This window comes from Jaculus jaculus, chromosome 2 (assembly GCF_020740685.1).
Source record: "Jaculus jaculus isolate mJacJac1 chromosome 2, mJacJac1.mat.Y.cur, whole genome shotgun sequence".
Taxonomy (NCBI): Eukaryota; Metazoa; Chordata; class Mammalia; order Rodentia; family Dipodidae; genus Jaculus; species Jaculus jaculus.
In genome coordinates, this window is record NC_059103.1 from 10291652 (window position 1) to 10309042 (window position 17391).

At 50.9% G+C, this 17391-nt stretch overlaps 1 protein-coding gene across 1 annotated transcript; it reads left to right on the forward strand.

The window, feature by feature from the left end:
- The first annotated feature begins 706 nt into the window (after positions 1–706).
- On the forward strand, positions 707–13386 carry Serpine1 (serpin family E member 1). Its single transcript, XM_004666293.2, has 9 exons — positions 707–764; positions 2115–2380; positions 4743–4976; positions 7436–7630; positions 8680–8878; positions 11084–11184; positions 11298–11384; positions 12664–12747; positions 13282–13386. Exons 2-9 carry the CDS (start codon positions 2116–2118, stop codon positions 13317–13319), a joined length of 1203 nt encoding a protein of 400 aa, XP_004666350.2. The 5' UTR covers positions 707–764; position 2115; the 3' UTR covers positions 13320–13386.
- The last annotated feature ends 4005 nt before the right edge of the window (positions 13387–17391 follow it).

A 17391-nucleotide genomic window follows, 5' to 3' on the forward strand; every position in this document is an offset into this window, starting at 1 on the left:
GAGTGAGTTCTCTGTCGGGCTCCAGTCCAAGACCATCAGAACTCAGACACAATTGCAGGGCATATTGCATACCTTCTGGCCATTGGGCTGACACCCAGAGGAAGGAGGGCTAGGCTTTGTTTGTTTGTTTTTTTTTTCTTGGAGACTGGCCCAGGGTACACCCAGGGTAGGCAGCATGGGCAGAAGAAAGTGGTTAAGGATCGTTAGCTTCTCTGTGGCCCGTAGGCAAAAGGAGTCTTCTGGCTTTTTGCAAGATAAGCACCGGGGCAGGGAGTCCCGAACACCCCGCACACCACGCGTCGCTGCCAGACGTCAAACTGACCAAACAAATCAAGCCAGGTCCAGGGGGTGAAGCAATCAAGGTTTGATCAGTTGTCCTGTGCCCTCTTGTACACGTACACACGCACAGAGCAGCACGCGCGCGCACACACACACACGCACACACACACGCGCACACACACACACACACACACACACACGCCCCAGTGATTCCGCCAGAGGGAGATAGAGGGCGGGGGGCGGGGGGTGGGGGGGGGACAGTGCAGCCCAGACAGATTTCCAGAGCTAGAAAGTGGGTGGGGCGGGGACATGAGTTCATCTGTTTCCTGCTTTCATCTGGTATAAAAGGAAGCGGCTGTCCCCAGAGCGGCACAGCTGGCTTCCAGGCCAGGAGGTCTGCAGAGGAGAGCCACACAGCGCCCAGCGAGCAGCCGTCACCGGGCAAGACCAACGAGCAGGCCACAAGGCTCCTTTGAGAACTTCAGGTAGGAGGATGGCAAACTCTTTAAGGATGGGAACTTGCCTTTCTAGCATCCCCTCCTCCCATTTTCCCTCTGCTTTCTTTCACTCTTGGCCTGAACCCTGAAGCCTTGAGCCCACCGTATCTCAGCAGGGACCCCAGGGCAGCTCCTTCTTCCAGAAACAAGGGCGTGGATGCTCTCCGTCCTTGTCCTCCTTCTCCAACTTGGGGAAAGGGAACTGTCATGCTGTTAACTTAGACGAAACCATACTTAAGGAACGGTGATTAAAAAAAAAAGGATGGAAAAACATCTTGTGAATCAAAGATGCCATTGTCATGTAGCCTTTCTGCAGCCTGGAGGGGAAGAGAGCTAGATACACAGGGGTACTTTCTAAGTCGGAATTATAGGCGAAATAGAGTTTAAGGCTTTCCTCCCTAGCCGGGGCATGGTGGTGCACGCCTTTAATCCCAGCACTCACTCGGGAGGCAGAGACAGGAGGATCACCGTGAGTACGAGGCCACCCTGAGACTACATAGTGAATCCCAGGTCAGCCTGGGCTATAGTGGGATCCAACCTCTTAAAAAAAAAAAAAAAAAAAAAAGAATGAGAATCTGGGAGTAATGACCCATGTCTAAAATCCTACCAGTTGGGAGGTTGAGGCAGGAGGTAGCTAGCATGGGCTACAAGAGACTGTGTCAAGAAAGAAGGAGGAGGAAGAGAAGGAAAGGAAAAGAATGAAAACCAGTTGGAGGTCTGGAGGAATGGCTTAGCAGTTAAGATGCTTTACCACAGAGCCAGAGCACCTAGGTTTGATTCCCCAGTAGCCACATAAAGCCAGATGCACAAGGTGGCACATGCATCTGAAGTTCAGTTTGTAGTGGCTGGAAGCCCTAGCATGCTCTCTCTCCCTCTCCGTCTCTGTCTCTGTCTCTCTCTCTCCTTCTCTCCTCTCCTCTCTCTGCCCCTCTTTCTCTAATAAATAAAATAAAACAAGGGACAGATGTGGTGGCACACGCCTTTAATCCCAGGACTTGGGAGGCAGAGGTAGGAGGATCGCTGTGAGTTCGAGGCCACCCTGAGATGACACAGCGAATTCCAGGTCAGCCTGAGCTAGAGTGAGACCCTACCTTAAAAAGCCAAAATAATAATAATAACAACAATAATAATAACAAATAAAACCAGTTGGAGGCAGAATAGGACAGGCTCAACATCCAATTGCATCATGGTCTCTTCATGAACCTGGGCTTGACTGGCTCATCTGTCACCTGCCATCCACAAACAAAGGGAGCCTGGCCCGTGACAAGGATGTCATATCCCTCACTGGACAGACTTCTGGAACCATCCCCTCATCCGACCCTCTTCCACTTGTCCTAGGATGCGGATGTCTCCAGCCCTCGCCTGCCTGGTCCTGGCCCTCGTTTTCAGCGAAGGGTCCACCTTGCTCCGGGGAGAGTTCCAGACAGCCCAGCTGGCCACAGACTTTGGCGTGAGAGTGTTCCAGCAGGTGGCGCAGGCCTCCAAGGACCGCAATGTCATCTTCTCCCCCTACGGGGTGTCCTCGGTACTAGCCATGCTGCAGCTGACCACGGCAGGAGAGACACGGAAGCAGATCCAAGAGGCCATGGGATTCAAAATCGATGGTGAGAGACGGGGCGGAGCGGGAGCGGGGGAATCAGGAGGTCCTCATACATCAAAGGCCAAAGAATCGGAAGCTGGGGGGAAAGGTTTGCCTCCAGTTTAGCTAAGTCCAATCATAGCATCTGCCATGCAGGGGCTGCCCGTCATCTGCCCGCCACACCCTGGGTCACTTGGCTTAGATTGCCCAGAGTATACCAGTCAGTGGAGGTACCACTTACTTTTTCTTTTTTAAAAAATTATTTTATTTTTAGAGAGAGAGGTGTACCAGAACCCCAGCCACTGCAATCGAACTCCAGACGCTTGCGCCACCTACTGGGCATGTGCGACACTGCACTTGCCTCACCTTTGTGCGTCTGGCTTATGCGGGATCCAGACAGTCAAGCGTGGGTCCTTAGGCTTGGCAGACAACTGCCAAGCCATCTCTCTAGCCCGGATGTACCACTTATGAATAATGTGACTAACCTCAGGGCTGAGGATGTAGCTCAGCTGATAGAATGCTGGCTGGCATCCACAAAACCCTGTATTTGAGCACCACATAACCCTGAAATCCCAGCACATGGGAAGTGGAGACAGGAAGATCAGAAGTTCAAGGTCATTCTCAGCCACATAGTAGAGCTGAGGCCAGCATGGGCTATATAAGTCCCTGCCTCAAACAACAATTGTGACCTTCACTCTTCTAAACTGCAGTGTCCTCATCTATAAAACAGGGATGATTACAAATGTCTACCACACTTAGGGAAAGGCTTGCCTCCAGTTTAACCAAGTCCAGTCATAATGTCTGTGTAACTTAATGGAATTATGAGTGGGAAGTGTTTGTCAGGGTGATTATTGTAAGAGCAAATTACCCAAGCATGGTGGTTCATGTCTATAATCCCAGCATGTAGAGGCTGAGGCAAACCAGCCTGGGCTATAATGTGAGATTCTGTCTCAAAAAGAAAACTAAAGCCAGGCGTGGTGGCACATGCCTTTAATCCTAGCACTCGGGAGGTAGAAGTAGGAAGATTGCCATGAATTCGAGGCCACCCTGAGACTACGTAGTGAATTCAGGTCAGCCTGGGCTAGAGCAAGACCCTACCTCGAAAAACCAGAAAAAAAGCAAAGAAAAAGAGAACTAGAGTTTATAATTTAAGAACAGAGAAGGCTATAGTAGTCCACAGGAAAGGTTAGGACCTGAGACTTGTAAAGAAAGGAGAAGGAAGATGTAGAGACGATTCCAGGTTTGAGAGCCAGGTGTGGTGGTACATGCCCGGACTCCCAACACCAGAGAGGCTGAGATGAAAGGACAGCTGAAGTTTCCAAGCCAACCCGGGCTACAAGATGAGACTTTATCTCAAAACAAGACCAACCAAACAAACATAAAGGAGATAGCTCAGTCAATAAAGCCTTGCCTTGCAAGCACAAGGACCTGAGTTTAATCCCTAAAGTCCATGTAAAAAAATGTCAGCCATGAGTTGGGTGTGGTGACACACACCTTTAATCCCAGCACTTGGGAGGCAGAGGTAGGAGGATCACATGAGTTCGAGGCCACCCTGCGACTACATAGTGAATTCCAGGTCAGCCTGAGCTAGAGTGAGACCCTACCTCGAAAAACTAAAAAAAAAAAAAAAAAAATGTCAGCCATGGCGGCATGCAATTGTATTCCCAGCACGGGGGAGATAGTCAGGTGGATCCTTAGAGCTTGCTGATCAGCTGGTCTAATCTAATTGATGAACTTCAGGCCAATGAGAGACCTTGAGTCAGAAATATGAGGGACAGAGCTGGGCATGGTGGCGCACGTCTTTAATCCCAGCACTCGGGAGGCAGAGGTAGGAGGATCGCCATGAGTTCGAGGCCACTCTGAGACTACATAGTGAATTCCAGGTCAGCCTAAGCTAGAGTGAGACCCTACCTCAAAAAAAAAAAAAGAGGGACAGCCTTCCTAAGGAATGACACCCAAGGTTGTCCTCTGGCCTCTATTCGCATGAGCATACTCATAGACACATGCACCGCCACGCATAAACATCCACGCATACAAGGGCTGGGAAGTGGCTCCGCAGGTAAAGGAGCTTGCTTGCAAAGTCTGCCAGCCCCGGTTCAATTCCCAATCTACCCACATAAGCTGGAAGCAAGCCAGGAGTGAGTCAAGCATGTTCATTTGCAGGGACAAAGGACTCTGGTTCACCCATGCACGCACGCATACACACGTGAAAATAAAAATTTACAAAACCAAACACACACACACATGCATCCATAAGAAAGAATGTAAGGAAGGTGGAGGAACCCCATCACTCTGGGGTTCGAGTGCTCCTGGGTGGAAGGGGCTCAGCTGGGAGCCCTTGACTCAACAGGAGCCTGATGTCCCTCGCCCCTCTTATCTCTGCACAGAGAAGGGCACCGCCCTCGCCCTCCGCCGGCTGCACAAGGCGCTTATGGGGCCGTGGAACAAGGACGAGATCAGCACCACGGATGCCATCTTCGTCCAGCGGGACGTGAGCCTGGCCCCGGGCTTCATGCCCCACTTCTTCAGGCTCTTCCGGAGCACGGTCAAGCAGGTGGACTTCTCCGAGGCGGACCGAGCCAGATTCATCATCAATGACTGGGTGGAGCGGCACACGAAAGGTGGGCAGGGGCCCCGGGGGAGGCGGGCAAAATGCTTGCCCACACAAAAACATGAGGACCTGAGTTCTCCGCACCCGCATAAAAGCTCAGCATGGCAGTGCCAGGGTGGTGGAAATGGGAGGAATCTCGGGGCTTGCTGGCTAGTGTAGCCCAATCGGAGAGTTCCAGGCTCAGTGAGAGACACTGTCTCACAAAAATGAAGCACAGAGTGACTGAGGAAGACACTTAATGCCAACCTCAGGCATCCACACACATAGGAACATATGTGCATCGGCCCACACACATGCATATAGACACCTGTGATCATACACATACACATGTGTATCCTTTTCAGGGAGCTTGAGGTAGGGTCTCACTCTAGGTCAGGCTGATCTGGAATTCACTAGGTAGTCTTAGGCTGGCCTCAAACACAGCAATCTTCCTACCTTGGCCTTCCAAGTGCTGGGACTAAAGGCATGTGCCACCACATCCAACTAATAAAAAAAAGTTTAAGGTGACCAGAGGCTAGAGAGATGGCTTAGTGGTTAAGGCACTTGCCTGCAAAGCCTAAGGATCCATGTTTGACTCTCCAGGTCCCACGTAAGCCAGGTGCACAAAGGTGAGGCAAGTGCAGGGTCACGCATGCCCACTAGGTGGCGCAAGCGTCTGGAGTTCTACTGCAGTTGCTAAGGCTCTGGTACAATTCTCTGTCTCTCTCTCTTTAAAAAAAAAGGGGTGGTGGGGGGGGACAAGGAATTTGGAAACAAACCTGCTCTACCTGAACTCTCCCTTTTGGTATTCTCTACTCTGCAGACAGAAGTGAGAGCTTAAAGAACTGAGGTATCATAGCTAATATGTATCTTTTGCCTTTTTATTTTCTTTACTACGGAGCTATGACCCAACCCCACAATGTTTTTCTTTTCTTTTCTTTTCTTTTTTGATTTTTTTTTTTTTTTTTTTTTGAGGTAGGGTCTCACTCTAGCCCAGGCTGACCTGGAATTCACTATGTAGTCTCAGGGTGGCCTCGAGCTCATGGCAATCCTCCTACCTCTGCCTCCCAAGTGCTGGGATTAAAGGTGTGCGCCACCACACCCGGCCCACAATGTTTTTCTTAATCAGGCTTTTTCATGAAGTAATTCAGAGCCAGGTATAGTGGCGCATGGCTATAATTCCAGCACTCTTATGGTGGAGATGGGAGGATCATGAGTTCAAAACCAGCCTAGGCAATATAGCAAGATCATGTCTCAAAAATAAAAATAAAGCTGGGTGGTGGTGATGCACGCCTTTAATCCTTACACTCAGCAGGCAAAGGAAGGAGGATCATCAAGAGTTCAAGGCCACCCTGAGACTACATAGTGAATTCCAGGTGAGCCTGGGCTAGACCAAGACCTTACCTCGAAAAAACAAAAAAATAAATAAATAATAAACTCAGGCTGTGGATGTAGCTCACTTGTCTAACATGCAATAAGGACCTGAGTTAAATTCCAATAAACAGAAAAAGAAAGAGAAATCCAATTCAAGTCAGGTACGGTCCAGCATGCCTGTAAGCCCCAGCTACCCAGGAGAGTACGGCAGCAAGATCACTTGGACTGAGGAGTTCAAAACTGGCCTGGGCCACAGAGGAAACATGGCTCAAAGCAAACAAACAAACCATCAAGAAAGTCATTCCTTCCATCTTAACAAGAACTGCAGCGCAGTAACTGACACGCAAACCTTCCAGATCACAGTTCAGAGGGGTTAAGGAGATGGCTCAGCAGCTGAAGGCACTGGCTTGTCTGTGAGTCTGCCTGGCCCCAATTCTCTCACTCACATAAAGCTGGATGCAAAGTGGTGTATATGTGACACCTGTGTGCCCATACACACACACACACACACACACACAAATAAATAAATAGAAAGATTACAGTTTATAAGGCAACAACAGAAGGGGTAAAAATAAGTTGCCAACTCTAACTCCAGACTGGAACCCAGAGCCAAGAAAGTGTGATGTAATCCCAGCACTTGGGAGGCTGAGGCAAGAGGATTGCTATCCGTGTAACACCGTTGAGAGCGCCATGGTGAATTCCAGGGCTACAAAGCAAGACCATGTGTCTAAATGCAATGGAAGGAAGGAAGACAGACAAGAGGCATGAAGAGAGGGCCAAAGAAAGCACAAGAGCCAACAGTGGCGGGCACAGACCTGGGAGGCAGAGGTAGGAGAATCACTGTGAGTTTGAGGCCACCCTGAGACTATATAGTGAATGAGTTTCAGCCTGGGCTAGAGTGAGACCCTACCTTGAAGGAAAAAAAAAAAGGAAGAACAAGAGAGAAATAAACAAACAAAAAGTGTGGTGCAAATTGTATTTAACTAATGGATTCATTTAACCTGACCTTTGGATGTCTTCAACATACATGCGCTTGGGGCCTAGGAATTGAAGGGACTCAAATAAGATGCTTACAAAAAACAGGCTAACTTCTTTAATCCCCTGGCTGTCTCATAGGTATGATCAGTGACCTACTTGGCGAAGGGGCTGTGAACCAGCTGACACGTCTCTTGCTGGTAAATGCCCTTTACTTCAATGGTCAGTGGAAGACGCCCTTCCCAGCGGCAGGCACCCACCATCGTCTCTTCCACAAGTCTGATGGTAGCACCGTCTCTGTCCTCATGATGACTCAGACCAACAAATTCAACTACAGTGAGTCCAAGACCTGTGTTCCCCCCATCTCACAACTACAGACCCAGGGAGCGCCCAAGATGCCGTCCTCAGAGTAGGGAAACTGTCTCCCCTAGATTCCGCCTCAGTTATTGCAAAGAATTTCCACATTGGGGGGGGGGGGGCGGATCCTGGAAGAATGAGAGTGGAAGAAATTAATTTTCTCTCGTGTTAAATGAAGTTATAATCCAGACTTTTTCCCCGGATCCACATCTGACCAACCACTTGACCCTGTCTGTCCTTGCTATAAGTTTCTACTATGATAACCAACCAATCTTGCTGGGGGAGGAGTGGGCGGGGAGAGGCTGTGTGGAAATTAAGATTAAGGGGATGGGAATGGGAATGAACTGGTAGCTGAGGGCAGGGAGAGGAGACTGAAGGTCAGGGGTGACAAAAGACATCAAAAGCTAGGGATGATGGGCTGGAGAGATGGCTTAGCGGTTAAGCGCTTGCCTGTGAAGCCTAAGGACCCCGGTTCAAGGCTCGGTTCCCCAGGTCCCACGCTAGCCAGATGCACAAGGGGGCGCACGCGTCTGGAGTTCGTTTGCAGCGGCTGGAAGCCCTGGCACGCCCATTCTCTCTCTCTCCCTCTATCTGTCTTTCTCTCTGTGTCTGTCGCTCTCAAATTAAAAAAAAAAAAAAAAAAAGCTAGGAATGTGGCTCAGTTGGTCAAATGCTTATCTAGCATGCAGAACGCCCTGGGTTTAATCCCGAGCGCTGCATGAACCGGGTACAGTGGTGGCACCTGTAATTTCAGCACTTAGAAGACAGAGGCAGGAACATCAGTAGTCCATGGCCATCCCGGCTATATAGCAAATTCAAGAGCAGCCTGGGTTACATGAGACGAAGTCTCAAAGAAATGTAAAAAAAAAAAAAAAAAAAATTGAATGGGGTACAGTGGGAAAACAAAACCCTAAAAGCTAGAATAGAGAGCTTGAGTTCCAGAAAGAGTGCAGAAGACAAGAGAACCCCGTGAAAAGTTAGGTGCAGCTGGGGGCCATTTCTAAGGCTCCATCTTGGTATCTTCGCAGCTGAGTTCACCACCCCCGATGGCCACTACTATGACATCCTGGAGCTACCCTACCACGGGGAGACCCTCAGCATGTTCATTGCCGCTCCCTATGAAAAAGAGGTGCCTCTCTCAGCCATCACCAACATCCTGGATGCGAAGCTCATCAACCACTGGAAAGGCAACATGACCCGGCTGCCCCGCCTCCTGGTTCTGCCCAAGTAAGCCACCCCTGAGCCGGTCCCACTTGCTAATAATACCCTAATCCTGACACCACCCACCCAGCACCATGCCTGTGTCCCGATCCCTAACATTGCCGGCCCCGGGTGGACTCTCGCAGATCCCTGATGCCTGCAGGAAAGAAACACGTGTGGGAGGCTGATGGGAAACATTGCAGCCTGGGCGGGATTCTGCTTTCTTACACCACCGTTCTTCTGCCTGTTTCTGCAGGCATGAAGGGGACAGATTTTGCAGAGCACATCCCCTCACATGGTCCCTAGGGTATCCAGTAAGAGCCAGCTAAAAGCAGGGTGTGGTAGTATAAGCCTGCGTTTCTGGCACTTGATTGGCTGAGGACAGTGAGTTCAAGGCCAGCAAGGGCTACATGAGACCCCGTGTCAAAAAAAAAAAAAAAAAAGCATGCCTTTAATCCCAGCACTCGGGAGGCAGAGGCAGGAGAGGATCACCGTGTGTTCAAGGCCACCCTGAGACTACATACTGAATTCCAGATCAGCCTGGGCTAGAGCGAGACCTTACCTTAAAAAAAAAAGAAAGAAAGAAAAAGAAAGAAAGAACAGGGACAGGGAAATGGCTCAGTCAGTAAGATGCTTGCTGTATAAGTGTGAGGACCTATCTTCAAAACCCACAGAAAAGCTAGGTGCTCACTTGTAATCTCAGTGCAAGGGGATCCCCAGGGCTTGCTGGCTGCCTAGTGTAGCTGAATCAGTGAGCTCTGGGTTCAGTGCAAGACGCTGTCTCAAAAATAAAATGGAAAGCCAGGCGTGGTGGCGCACGCCTTTAATCCCAGCACTCGGGAGGCAGAGGTAGGAGGATCGCCATGAGTTTGAGGCCACCCTGAGACTACGTGGCGAATTCCAGGTCAGCCTGGGCTAGAGTGAGACCCCTACCTCGAAAAATAATAATAATAATAATAAAATGGAGAATGAATTAGGAAGACATCTGATATCAACCTCTGGCCTCCAGACACACACATGTGCATATGTGTCTGCACATACACATGCCCCCACACCTGTATGAATGTGCACCTCATAAACTGGAGATAACGGGAGTGAGGGGGACCCTAAATCATCCTATATGTGTTTTTGAATGCCTCGCAGTCCCTCCCCAACTCCTCGCCTCAACATCCAAACAGTGGAATGAAAGAAATCATTTCCGAGATGGGGCAGCCAGAGCTACAGCTTCTGGCTGGAGTTCAAAAGAACAAAACAAAACAGATTTTCCCCCAAATCCTTTGGCAGAATCAAAAGGGGTGGAGAAGACTGAGGGCTGGGTAATTCCGGAATTACAGGGAGCCTCCCACCGGGCTAACCCTAAGCTTCCAGATGCTATAATGCCGGGCTTGGAGAAACAGAGGACAATTTAGTTGGTGAGCTAATGTGCTCAGACTCTCTTTTTCTCTCTCATTAAGCCAAGTTAATGAGGGGTGCCCTGGTGGGAAGCAGAGGGGGTCGCCCAGAAACACAATAATCGACAGACTACATTTTTGTTTAAACATCCTTGCAGGAGAATTTAACCTTGCACCCTCCCTCCAGTCAGACTGAATAAAAGTATGCTTAAACTAATGCCTTATTTGAGGAAAGTAATTAGTCACAGTTTCGAGGGGGTGGAGAGATTGAAAATGGATGCACATTAACATTAGAAGCCGCTAGCAAGGAGAAAAGACTTTGCAAACAGACCCTAAAAAAGAGAAACATAAAGAGAGGGAAGGAAGGAAGGAAGGAAGGAAGGAAGGAAGGAAGGAAGGAAGGAAGGAAGGAAGGAAGGACCAGACATGGTGGTACATGCCTGTTGTCCCCAGCATTGGGAGGTGCAGGCAGGAGGGTCAAAAGTACAAGGTCATCCTCAGCTACATAGTGAGTTCAAGGATAGCCTGAGCTACTTAAAACCCCAATCCACCTAAAGCCAGATATACAAGGTGGCACATAGGTCTGGAATTCATTTGCAATGGCTGGAGGCTCTGATGTGCCCATTCTCTTTCCCTTTCTCTCCCTCCCTCGCTCTCTCTCTTTCTGTCACTCTCTCGCTCTCTCATAAATAAATAAATGTCACACAAAACACACAGCAGACCTCATATCAGTTTCTACCCTGCTCGTCTATTCTTGGGATACCCGGGAGGAGACTGGGAGAGGCCGGTTTTGCTAGCAAGAAGGGGCTGAGTTTGAGCTATCCCTTGCTATTGTCTACAGGTTCTCTCTAGAGACTGAAGTTGACCTCAGGAAACCCCTGGAGAACTTGGGCATGACAGACATGTTCCGCCCAGAGCAGGCCGACTTCACAAGTCTTTCCGGTGAGAGATATTCCCTCCTGCCATTTTACTTCTGTGGGACAAGGAGCCCAGGGAGGACAAATGATGTTCTCTGAGAGCGGTGGCTGATCTGTCCCCGTGTCCTTCTGTTTCAGTGGAAGAGCAGCTCTACGTGTCACAAGCACTGCAAAAAGTAAAGATTGAGGTGAACGAGAGCGGCACGGTGGCATCTTCCTCCACAGGTGAGTCTGGCTCAGGTGAGGGCCCACCGTCTCGGCCCTGGTACCACCTGGCCCTTCGGTCATTGTGCAGGAAACGTACGTAGCTCAGAACAGACCCCTCTGTCCTGCTGCGTAGAGGCCTGTCCTCTCAGAGCGCACCCCGTCACCCTTCCCTGCCTGTTTCTCAGCATTGCACCTCCCCTGGGACCCTGTTCCCTCATCTGTGGCTCCTAAAGTCCCTGGATGTTGAAAAGCCCTCAAAGGACAAGCTTGAGTAGTTTCCACAGTGAGGAGCTAACTTACATAATATGCTCGTCAATACACTCTGAACGTGTATGTGTGAGCTACCACTGATAGATATTGCTCAAGTCCTGGAGAAGACTGATCTCAGAGGATGTCCCTAAACTTATGTGGACCATCTTCAAAAGAATAAAAATAAGCCAACTGAAGCCAGGCCTAGTGGCACATGCCTGTAATCCCAGCACTTGGGAGAGGAGACAGGTGAATGGCACGTTTGAGGCCAGTCTGGGCTAATAGCAAGAATCAGTTTTGAAAATATGGGGGTATGGCTTGTTGGTAGAGCTCCTGCCTAGAATCCACCCCCCCGCCCCCGTGAGGGGCTGGGGGCGTGGCTCAGTGGTAGAGCTCCTGCCTAGAATCCCCAGTGAGGGGCTGGGGGTGTGGCTCAGTGGTAGAGCTCCTGCCTAGAATCCCCCAGTGAGGGGCTGGGGTGTGGCTCAGTGGTAGAGCTCCTGCCTAGAATCCCCAGTGAGGGGCTGGGGCGTGGTTCAGTGGTAGAGCTCCTGCCTAGAATCCCCCAGTGAGGGGCTGGGGCGTGGCTCAGTGGTAGAGCTCCTGCCTAGAATCCCCCAGTGAGGGGCTGGGGCGTGGCTCAGTGGTAGAGCTCCTGCCTAGAATCCCCCAGTGAGGGGCTGGGGGTGTGGCTCAGTGGTAGAGCTCCTGCCTAGAATCCCCAGTGAGGGGCTGGGGCGTGGCTCAGTGGTAGAGCTCCTGCCTAGAATCCCCCAGTGAGGGGCTGGGGGCGTGGCTCACTGGGTAGAGCTCCTGCCTGGAATCCCCCAGTGAAGTGACTCAAGAATGCAGTGCTTGCTTAGCATGTTCAAGGCCCTGTGTTCAATACCCCCAGTAACCAGGGGAAAAACAGCCACCTGAATATCACCTCCCAGTGCTGCCACCAGATGAAAGACTGGTGTCACTAGATCTCCTGGGATCGATTCGATTCAAGAACCAATGTCAACATTCTGCTCACTATCCTAAGAAATCATCCCTTCTCTTCCAGCCATTCTCGTCTCAGCGCGCATGGCCCCTGAGGAGATCATTATGGACCGACCCTTCCTCTTTGTGGTCTGGCACAACCCCACAAGTAAGTCCAGAATCTCACAATGTTCCACTCTCCCACCACCGTGTTTTTATTATTATTATTATTATTATTATTAATTTTAGAGAGAGACAGAGACATACACACAGAGAATTGGCACACCAGGGCCTCAACCATTGCAATCAAACTCTAGACGCTTGCGCCACCTAGTGGGCATGTACAACCTTGCACTTGCTTAACCTTTGTGCGTCTGGCGTACAGAGGATCTCGAGAGTCGAACATGGGTCCTTAAGCTTTGCAGGCAAGCACCTTAACTGCTAAGCCATCTGTCCAGCATCCCCACCACCACCACCACCAACACCATGCTTGTAATTATTATGCTCCAGTCCACAGATTTAGATTCCTCTCAAGTCCCCTGAGCAAAGATTCTAGAACTCAGTTCACTTCTGTTATCAGCACTCTGTCATAGACCACACAGTGTTGGGACTCCCCTCCTAACTCTGTCCCTTCAGCAGCTGTGACTCCAGACAGTTTGCCTCACATCTCAGTCCACTCAACTCCTGGTCCTTCTACCCTCAGGGACAGCTCTTTTCATGGGCCAAGTGATGGAGCCTTGACCCGGGGGAAAGAAGCCTTCATCTGGGACAAAACTGGACATGGATAGAAGGAGAAGAAACTCCGAAGGAATATCTTCTTTTTTTTTTTTTTTTTTAATGGCTGTTTCAGGAGAGAGAACTTTACCTTTCCCAACTCACCAATGGTAAACCTTTCCAACCAGCCTCCTACATAACACCTCAGGACTCTAACCCCCCCTCTCTGGGGACCTCTTGGCATGAAGGTCTCGAACCCAGACTGCAGAACCCCATGGAGCTCCCATCCTCCCATTCAGTTGTCCAGTCTCATTCCAACGAAGCCTTGACAAGATGGAAGCTCTGGGCTTCCGGGAGCATTGGCCTGCCTCATAGAAACCACTGGCATGCCAGTCTTGCCATTACCACTCTTGTAACGCCTGCCACTGTTAGGGAAGTTGGCAGCGGGCCAATGGAAGGAACTATCTCCTATGTCAAGGTCCACCCCAAGCTCACGAGGTGGCCCAATGATGGATCAACTGCTTACCCAGGGTCGGTTTTCCCTCATCTCCTCCTGGCCCTCCCCTGAAACCGTGTGCGTACGCATCTTGGAGTGTAGGTGACTTGTTTACTCATAGAAGCAAGTTGTTGCTTCCCATAAACTTTATTATTTTTTTTAAAGTGTTTATTTTTGCAGGAAGAGTGGAAGAAGGGTCAGATGTGTGCCTGGCACTCCCCTCCCCCCAATCTCCTGGTGGAGAAGGTGAAGATGCCAGGGGTATGCTTGGGTATTTATCACACCCCTCGCCCCGTGTGCTTGTTGGAGAGATAGATGAAGGAGTGTTGAGGGAAAGGCATTATGTAAAGTGTCACGCGGTGTCCCCGTGTGGTCTGTCTGCATCTCAGGAGTTCCACAAGCCACTGGCCTGCCCGCTCTGGGCAGCCGGAGGGTGATGGGCCAACATACCGCCACCTGGTGGCGTCTGAGCCTTGTGGCTCTTCTTTCTTAATGGAATTAGGGACTCTGCCAAGGTGATCCTTGGCAGTCCAAGTTGGAGACCAAAAAAAGATGGGGTAGTGAGGACAGGAACTTGAGAGAGGACAAAGTGGTTTTTAGAGGTTTTTTTTTTCTTTGCTCCAATATGTTCAGGAGCAGCAAGGCAAAAGGGGCTACGTGACCTAACGAGCAGAACTTTCTCCAATTACAGCCTGACTCAGAGCCGCACTGGTGACTCACTCCAATGTGTCATTTCCGGCTGCTGTGTGTGAGCAGTGGACACGTGGGGGGGGGGGGGCGAGAATGGAAAAGACAGCCAGTTCCAAGTCAACCACCTCAGTTAGATAACCTTCCCGAAAGCCTCTTAGCTGGGGGTGGGAAAGGAAAAGCGGTTTATTGAAGAATTGCACATGGGCGTGAGGTGAATGTAATCTCATAGAGACCCACTCCTCGCCCCTCCGTGGTCTCCAATGAAAAACATCCTCATTTTCCCTTTCCTTTTCTCATTATGCACTGAACAGTGACAGCCACACGCCTCGTACCCGCAGGGGTGGGGGTAGTCCCCAGATGTGGGGGCAAACATTCTTGAAATTGTGTTGATGATGTGTGCTTTTTCACTTTTGATATATAACTAAGTAAAAATGGTTTTTAAAAATAATTACCTAAGATAAAATAATATGTTTTAAAAAAAAAAAACAACTCCTCGCCTTTGACCTCTATGTTTCCCATGGTATGTAAACCCAAGACATTGTGGGGTGCACGGGGTGGTGACAAACGACTAGAACCCTGGCACTTGGGAGGCAGAAGCAGGAGAATTTTGGGTTCTAGGATAGGTGAGGCTGCACACACGCACTGGTCTCGGTGATAAGACAACAAACACTCGGGTTGGTTCGTGGACCTCTCAAGGGACAAGGAGCTTGATGACATGTCCAGCGACAGGCCCAAGTGTGTCGACCTGCCATGGGGGAGTCCAGATCACCGCAGCCCTGCAACCAGGTTTCAAGGACGAGCTGTGCGGGGCTCAGACTTCCCCTGGGGACCGTCCCCATAAAGGAAAACGAAGGCCGGGGCTTGGGACTGAATGACGGAGTATGTGCTTAGCATGCGTGAGGATTTTAATTCACTCCCTCGCACCATGCCTCCACAAAAATGGTTTTAAAAACAGGGCAAGGGCGAAGGTCGCTTCCCCGGGACCCACATAAGCCAGGTGGCGCATGCATCTGGAGTTCGTTTGCAGTGGCTGAAGGCCCTGACACACCCAGTCTCTCTCCCTTTCTCTCACGCTCTCTCTCTCTCTCTCTCTCCCTCTTTCTCTCAGATAAATAAATAAATAAAAGAAAGAAAAGAAAAATAGAGCCAGGGGACACAGGTCAGCGGTAGAGCCCTTGGCTAGCTTGCACAAGGCCCTGAGTTTCAACTCCATCAGAGAAAGAGAGAGAGAGAGAAATGGAAAGGGGAAGGAGAAGGAAAGGAACGAGAAGCCAAGGAAAGGGGAAAGAATGGTGGCATATGTCTGTCATCTCAGCACTCAGGAAGTTGAGGCAGGAGAACTGGCTTGAGTCCGGCCCTTTGCTACACAGTAAAAAGCCACGCCTCAGACAAGAGTCGGGCATGGTGGTACAAGGCTATCGTCTCAGCACCCGGGAGGTAACGGCAGGAGGGTCAGGAGCTTCAGGCCATCCCAGGCTAACAGACTGAGTTTGAGGCCAGCCTTGCTACATGACACCCAGTCTCAAAGAAATGGAGGAGGAAAGGATACCCTGACTCAAAGAAGAGAGGAGGAGGAAGCGGAAGGGGGAAAAAAAAGGTGAGGGGAGAGGGAGGGAGATCCTGCAAATCCTAACCACTATCACTACCCCTGTGGATATTCCAGTCTGTTTGTATCATTGCTTTCCCCTAGTCCCCCCTCTCCTACCCCAGCTCCCCAGGGCCTCCAGTCCCAGATCAGGTTTGCACCTCCTCCACCTGGGGTTGCCCAGCGAGTCTAACCAATACGCTCGCTTTCAACTTGACCCTCACTGGGAGTCACCCCTTCCTGGTCTGTAACAGAACATGCATTCACTCAAGTCCCTGTGCGCGGGTGACCTTCCCCAGCTCCATTTAGACATCAGGTTCCCAGAAAACAAGCCTCCTTTGTTAAAAATATACCCTTAATAGCCTCCTGAAAACAGCTTCCTTAAAAGCCTTTTGCACTCTTCCACCAGTTTTGGCATTTTGGAGTTATATTATTTAACTTTCTTGTACAGTGCTAGGGATTCAACCACAGGGTGTTAATCACGCTGGACAAGTGCTCTGCCACTGAGGCACAGCCCCCAGCCCCTCACTGAGTAATTGTAGACAAGCACTTTACCACTGAACCACCATACCCACACTGAGGGATTCCAGGCAGGAGCTCTACCACTGAGCCACGCCCCCAGCCCCTCACTGGGGATTCTAGGCAGGAGCTCTACCACTGAGCCACGCCCCCAGCCCCTCACTGGGGGATTCTAGGCAGGAGCTCTACCACTGAGCCACGCCCCCAGCCCCTCACTGGGGGATTCTAGGCAGGAGCTCTACCACTGAGCCACGCCCCCAGCCCCTCACTGAGGGATTCCAGGCAGGAGCTCTACCACTGAGCCACACCCCAGCCCCTCACTGGGGGATTCCAGGTAGGAGCTCTACCACTGAACCACGCCCCCAGCCCCTCACTGGGGGATTCCAGGCAGGAGCTCTACCACTGAGCCACGCCCCCAGCCCCTCACTGGGGGATTCCAGGCAGGAGCTCTACCACTGAACCACGCCCCCAGCCCCTCACTGGGGGATTCCAGGCAGGAGCTCTACCACTGAGCCACGCCCCCAGCCCCTCACTGGGGGATTCTAGGCAGGAGCTCTGCCACTGAACCACGCCCCCAGCCCCTCACTGGGGGATTCTAGGCAGGAGCTCTGCCACTGAACCACGCCCCCAGCCCCACACTGGGGGATTCTAGACAGGAGCTCTGCCACTGAACCACGCCCCCAGCCCCTCACTGGGGGATTCTAGGCAGGAGCTCTACCACTGAGCCACGCCCCCAGCCCCTCACTGGGGATTCTAGGCAGGAGCTCTACCACTGAGCCACGCCCCCAGCCCCTCACTGGGGATTCTAG